At 39.6% G+C, this 7,169-nt stretch overlaps 1 protein-coding gene across 1 annotated transcript; it reads right to left on the bottom strand.

Moving 5' to 3' along the window:
* Window positions 1-6: 6 nt before the first annotated feature.
* On the bottom strand, window positions 7-7,008 carry LOC116378463 (beta-galactosidase-like). Its single transcript, XM_031840343.1, has 16 exons — window positions 6,801-7,008; window positions 6,260-6,429; window positions 5,591-5,741; window positions 4,248-4,308; window positions 4,014-4,108; window positions 3,745-3,925; window positions 3,141-3,199; window positions 2,930-3,051; window positions 2,711-2,751; window positions 2,304-2,416; window positions 2,069-2,143; window positions 1,880-1,969; window positions 1,645-1,758; window positions 1,159-1,290; window positions 675-908; window positions 7-294 (listed from the first exon to the last, which is right to left on the bottom strand). The coding sequence occupies exons 1-16, from the start codon at window positions 6,855-6,857 to the stop codon at window positions 40-42; spliced, it is 1,950 nt and encodes a 649-aa protein (XP_031696203.1). The 5' UTR covers window positions 6,858-7,008; the 3' UTR covers window positions 7-39.
* Between the last annotated feature and the right edge of the window lie 161 nt (window positions 7,009-7,169).

Here is a 7,169-nt window from a genome sequence, read left to right as displayed (position 1 = left end):
AAATTGATTCCTTTTGTGCAAAAGTGAGTTCCCTTATTATCACAACAAATCATCTTTAATGAAGAGCCTCCTTTGCCGTTTGCAGTCAGACTGGACTGTTGCATTCAGGATGGGGGTGGCAGTAAACTCCACACTGCATGGCCCTGAGCTGCAGGGAGCCTCTTCCAGCTCCAGGACAGTCACATTGTTGGGTGCAGCTGTGCTGAGGATGTTGGCAGGGACAAAAAGTGTCACCTGAGGCCCTCGGGCTGGCCAGTAACGTCCCAAGTTGAAGCCGTTAATCCAAACTTGTCCCTGAAAAGAAAATGACAGAACTGAGTAATTCGTCGACAGTATTAGCATTGCGATCATTTGATTGAGCCCATGCTAGAGAATATCTTGACAAGATACACTCAAACAGCATGAATTTTATTAGTTCTGCCACATTTTAACTTTTGACTTAAACGATGAATCCATTATCAAAATTGTTGGCGATTATTTTTTTTTCAGTTGTCTTATCAACAAATAATTAAAAAAAAAATTTTGAGCGCATATGACCCTGGAGTCATTAAAAATGTTACTACGAACAATCAGGGTTATTTAAGATGCTCAATTGACATTGTTCTTATTTTATCTTTTTAAAGGGCAAAGTGGCTTCAATTCTAACTAAATCAAAAAACGCTTGGGTGACATGCCTTCCTCCATTTGGGCAGCTTGATGTAGGTGTCCTGGGGAAGGTCTGGGATGCCGGCAGGAATAATGAAGCTTCCCTCGTAGAAGGTTGGCAGGGAGAGAGCAGGAGGCTTAGGTGGGTCTGTTGGTTTCGTTTCACCGAGAAGACCCCGATTGATCGCTTCATCGATGTTCAGGCTGTACATGGTCCAGCCAGTGAGTGTATCCTTCCCTAGAGTCAGGTTGGACACCAGGCCCTGCGCAGTACAAAAAAAACAGACGGGAGGAGCTGAGAATTCACACCGACATCCCAGTTTTGGAAACTGTTCAGAAGTTTTACTTCACAGAAAGTGTGAAATTGAAATACAAAACAGAATTTTGTTGCAGTTAAATCTAATATTAAGTTTTTAAGGCTTGTAAAACCTGCAAAATGAAATCAAGTAAAGCGTTGTGACATTTATACGTTAAAGCACACATAGTATCTTGAAAATGTAGCTGGAAATAAACCTTAAAGTCGTTAATGTTTTTTCCGTAGTTGATTCGACCCATATTCTCCACCAGTATGTCCACCTGACTGCCAGCTTTCCCAGTCACATTGACAGTTATGACTTTGTTCCTTTCAAGAATCCCCACAGCCACCTTGAGAAGAAATCAGCATGATTAAATCAGAAATAATCAGAGTTTGGTACATTTTCAACGAGAACTGGGCATCATGTTTAGATTTTTCTATACCAGTATCTATCTATCTTACCATGCTATTTGTTTTACATTTATACAAAAGAAGCTCAAGTTCTCAAGAGGTCAATGTCGTCTTAAAACATGCGACCGTACAAGAACTGCTGCTAATCTAAAATTAGTCGAATGAGACACTATTGACGCATTTCAAATTGTACCAATGCAGTATAGTTTAACTCATCTGGTGATGAGCAAAGACAACAAAAGGCATGAGCGTGGACCTGCGTGTAACTTCTGATAAGAAACAACCAGACTCACCCCATCCACTGACACATACGCTCTATCGTGGACGCCGTTCAGTGGAGATGACAGCGGAGTTGATGTGTTGCAGTTAACAGGCAGAGTGGTCCTGTAGAGCACATAACCAAAGGCCTAAAGGACAAACAGGAAAGAGATACATTTTAGACAAATCAACAGCTAAAAAAGTTAAAATCAGGTGGAAAAAATATTGTTGGTTTTTCACTACATAAAAGAGAAAAGCATTAAAGGATACCTGGTTCAGTTCAATGAAAGTCTGAGGATATTTGCTTTTGATGGGGCCGGAGAAAGACAGTGTTTCTAAAGCATCTGATAGCACCTGGAGCTGTGGTGACACAGGGTTGCTTTTTATAATTTATTCTTCATGTTTTAAATTGTGTGACAAAAAGTCTTTCAATGGAAACAGTGTCCACTGCCTGCTTACCTTTTTCATCCCAACAGTCCCATATGCGTACTTTGGAGTTGTGGGCGGTATTGGTCCCGCAGGTATCTTACGGTACTGTTGTGAAAAAATACACATGTTCTTCCAGATGAAATATACTCCAAAAATACAAATGTAACACTTGTGGATGTGACAATTTAATAATGCCATTCAATTTTACGCAAAACAGCTGAAGGAATACTTCAGAAAAATTAGAGGCCTGCACCAGTGTTCTCACCATTTTGATCACCTCTCTAATTGCAAAGTATTTCTCCGTCAGGTCTCCTGCTTCCGTGAGCGGGGAGTCGTAGTCGTAGCTTGTGGGCTGCGAGGCGTATGGATCGTTTGCACCTGAGATATCGAGAGGCAATCAGAGGCTGTTACACAACTTTGCACATCTTTTCTCTATTAATAAACATAGAAAGGTTTTAACATACTCTTATTTGTATATACTATTGCACTGTGTTTACTGTGATGCACCAATCACCGAGCCAAATTCCTTGTATGTGTAACGTACTTGGCAATAAACAATTCTGATTCTGAAGTTAATCATTCCAAAAACAGAAAAGACCCAAGTGGCTTAGCTGTAAGTCACTTGAAATGATCATGTCTTCTCATCAAACTAGTCTGTTAAAGTGCACTCACCATTCCAGTATCCAAAGGTTGTTCCCCCTATGAACATGTACCTGTGGGGAGAGAAATTAAAGTGAAATGTAGACAACAATAAAAGCACAAATAGATTCAAATAACTCGAAAAGTAACTCGAGTTACATATTATGATGGTGGCCGTAGAGTCACCATGATATTAATATATTTTGTGTAATTGTATATGCCTTCAGTGTGTCATTAAATCTGAAGACTCACATGTTGACATTTGCTCCCAGGGCAAGGATCTCGTTGAGGGACTTTGCCACTATGGCAGACGACACAACAGAGTGACGTGACCCCCAGTGGTCCAGCCAGCCAGTGTACAATTCAGAGTTCACCTGTTCATACAGCAGAAAACCTCATGAGTGCCTGAGAGAAAATGCAGTGTGGTTTTGAAATCACATACTGTTTCGGGGGAAATACTTGCCAAAGGTCCATGAGGTTCAGCGTGTCTCTGTGCAGCAAAGGCAGCGTTTACATTCTCACCTAACAGGATGAAAACGCAAAGATAAGCTGATGGGTAAAAAAAGCTATTTGTGCGACTTCCTCATGACTGCTGATTAATCCAACATATGACATAAAAAGAAGAAAATTATTAAAGTACTGTAAATCCTCATGTAATGCATCTAATCTCAAATTGCTTTTACAATACTGCTACTGCAGTGTCAGACATATTGTCACAGCATCTGGAAGCTGTAGCCCAGTGTTTGACACTTAAGATCAAAAGACTTAACTAAATGTTAAGATGAACAGTCAGTCAATCAATCAAGTTTCTGTGGTCAATGTATCAGTATGTTTCTTTAAGGACAACATATTGTACCACATAGTTTAATTCTTTAAATATTTACAGGCCCTTCTAGGGTTATTAGCAGTAGCCAAGAATGCTGGTATACATTGCATTGAAAACATGTGTATTGTATTTGTCCCTACCAAATAAACATGAAATGAAATGAAATACATAACTGAACCTTTAACCAACAGTCAATGTTTGCTGTAAATTGCATTGCACTGACTAGACTCCCGACACCTACCTGGCCCAAAGTCAACAGTAGCGTAGAGACCTTGTATTGAGCCACATTTGAGGTAGCTGAGCCCAGCTCCATCTGTGGTAAAGAGCACCACCTCCTCACCAAGGTGAGACCGGAACAGCTGAGTCAGGTGGCGCATGTAGTTGTAGTCACAGGCGAAATAACTACCGTATTCATTCTCCACCTACCAGACACAGCCACAGCAGGAGGGAAATGTTATTTTTCTTATGGAATCAAGTTCTGAAATGAAACGTAATGCGCGTAAGACTCACCTGTACAGTGATGATAGGACCACCGTTCTGATAGAGAAAAGGCTTCATCATTGGCAGTAGCTTCCCCATCCACTTATCTACTGCTTTGATGTAATCTGACACAAAGCAAATCATTATAGTGTTGTATGTACTGCTGCATGCAACCATGACATACATACATACATACGTGTGTGTGTGTGTGTATGTATATATATATATATATCAGCATTCATCCTGTTTTTCTTTGATTCTCACCTGGATCTGAGGACCGCAGCACAATGTCTTTCTTCTTGAGAAGCCAGGCAGGGAGCCCCCCCTGGTTGACAGAATAACACAAACGATGGCAAAAGGCTTTTGGTGCAATTTAAATGGCCTACCAACCATAACGGATAACCTCATCTAGTGTAAGTGCAATTTAAAGTGATAACACACTTATAATCTATGTTTTAAATATCAAACACCCTCTGTACACTTTAAGTGACAATAAAAAGTTTACATTGGCTACAACAGATTTCAGTGTTGATTAGCTCTCATACTGGAGAACAAACCTTAAAACATCCCCAAATATATATAAAAACTGAACAATAAACCTATGACCATAAACATAGGTATACTGTACCATCCCTCAGTATAAATCAAAGAGATGACAATGTATTGGGGAAGTATTGTCATCATTTTACTAGTAGAAGTAGAAAGGTATTAGCCGCTTAAAAGATCACGTCTGTACAGTAAGGGTTTCCAGTTAGAAATTGGCAACATTTTTGAGATATTATCGACTAAATATTGGCCTTTGGTTACCGCTTATGAACATATAATTAGTAGGAACAGCAAACAGCAAAACATTCAAACCAAAATATATATTTAGAAGGTTGTCCCGACATCTTTGAGCTGGAAGGAAAATGATACTGCATGTGCAACATACACACGACATATCTACATGTCACACTTTCATTATTAAGCTGACATAAACTGCATAGTACCTTAATTACAGTGGCGGGCCGTGCATTTTATACCTAGGCCTTCACTGTTGTCCTGCAGCTGAAATACCTCCTTATAACCACATGATGGCGCCACAGTTATTATTAATTTCTAAGGCTGTAACTATGTACGTATTAAATGTACATACCGTTCGGCACAAGACTTACAATACGTTTGAATAGTACTAGAGCATTTGGAAAATGCAGAAGCTTATATTCAGGAAAATATAATATTTTCTGCGCTCATGGAGGACAATGGTTGTCAGCTGGTCTGGCTGTGGGACCCACCATCATTCCTTAATGACAAGTCACGGCTCAGAGAGATCTTCTTATGATTTTACTTTATTTACTGTTGGGTAAATGCATCATATGTGAGAAGTTGATCAGATGGTTTGTGTGTATACTCTTTATCTGAAAAGTTATTGGTAACTACAGCTGTCAAATAAATGTAGTTGTGTAAAAAGTACAATATTTTCCTCTGAAATGTGTTGAACTAGAAGTATAAAGTAGCATAAGATGGAAATACTGAAGAGTCTAATGTGTTCTGTATTTCTTTCTTCTTGAATGGTCTCTTAATACCGTCAAAAACTCAAAATGTGTTTACTGACATCCGGCACTCACCATGTCCCACTCTGCACATATGTAGGGTCCAGCACGAAGGATGACCACTAAACCTATGTCTTGGGCCAGTTGAAGGAAATATTCAAGATCCTTGTCTCCACTAAAATCGTACCGGTCCGGAAACTCCTCGTGGTAGCTCCAGGGGATGTACCTTCAACGTGAATAAAGTGTCAATATTATCCAAACACACATACTTATGTTTAATGATGTCGCTTCATTACAGCTGCAACAAACATCATCATCAATCAACCTTTCAATTATTTTCTCAAATAAACAATTTGTCTTTCTTTGTCCGATCAGCAATCCAAATCCCAAAGATATTTAGTTAACAATCATAAAAGTTAGAAATTGTATTCACATTTCTCTAAGGCCAGAGAATTATTGCATTTATTTCAAAGAAAAATATTTTTAACGATTAATCGACATTCAGGATCGATACATAATCATTTTCTGTGGCTACTACACTACAGCACATGTGACTGCTGACAAATTATGCCATTTTGTAGAATGACTGCAGCACAACCACATGCAAACATTAAAAGAGCCAACAGTGATGTGAACTGATTTCTCTGTTGAAACATGGCACAGTCACAACAACAGCCTGTGATTGCAACAACAAACCAAAGTTAGAGTGACGCAGTAAGACAGTGAGACATGAAGTAAACGTACATCTGGATGGCATTCAGCCCTGCCATGTACATCTTGAGCAGCCGGTCCTTCCAGTAGACCCGGGGGATCCGGCTGTAATGGATGCTTCCTGATATGTATCGAAACTCCTCCCCATCTTTCCGAAAGCAGTCCTTCTGGTAATCCACGCTGAATGAACCAGGTGCCCCGAGCTGCAGGTCAACACATCATAATTTAACTCACAATGAGTCAGTTTATATTGTGTTCCATCATGTGATTAAAGTGTAATGTTTTGTATGGTGCAGGGCTAACATCTCACTTTACAGACATAAAAGAAAAACAATGTATTTTTTTTTACTGAGCTGACAAGACAATATGAGCCTGATTTAATCCAACTTTACTGTGAACATGCCTTTAGCCCAAAAATATCAAAAAGTATTAACTCACATTGAGATTCATGTCGTGTGTCTCAGTGTATTAAAAAAAAAACCAATGAATTTGAGACCAAGTCCCAATCCTTTGTTTTGAAATGTTGTGGCAGACAACAGGGTATAAAACCCTTTAAAAAGTCAGAGGTACTTACTGAATGTCCAAACAGCAGCAACAACAGCAGCATGCTTCCGAATCGGAGCAGAGACATGATGAATCCTCACTCGAGCCGTGCTGCCGGTGTACGTGTTGCATTAAATGAATGCAGCTTTTCAAGCAATGTTATTTAGTTGGTCACAGTCAGCTACAGTTCTTACTTCCCTGAGTACATTGTGCTCTTCTGAATGGTGTGGTATCATGAGTTGCGGAAGTAAAATCACGTGACGCTGCATCGTTGTGATGTAAAAACAACAACGTGTTGATCAGTAGGTGGCAGTGTCGCGCTTTTTAATTATGGCGTTTGAGGCGAGATGATGTGTAAAGGCTTTAGCAGAGTTTCTAGTCAATGAGGGAATAGATAAAC

Source organism: Anarrhichthys ocellatus, unplaced genomic scaffold (assembly GCF_004355925.1).
Source record: "Anarrhichthys ocellatus isolate YVR2014 unplaced genomic scaffold, GSC_Weel_1.0 scaffold2640, whole genome shotgun sequence".
Taxonomy (NCBI): Eukaryota; Metazoa; Chordata; class Actinopteri; order Perciformes; family Anarhichadidae; genus Anarrhichthys; species Anarrhichthys ocellatus.
This window is presented reverse-complemented; position numbering and strand designations above follow the sequence as displayed.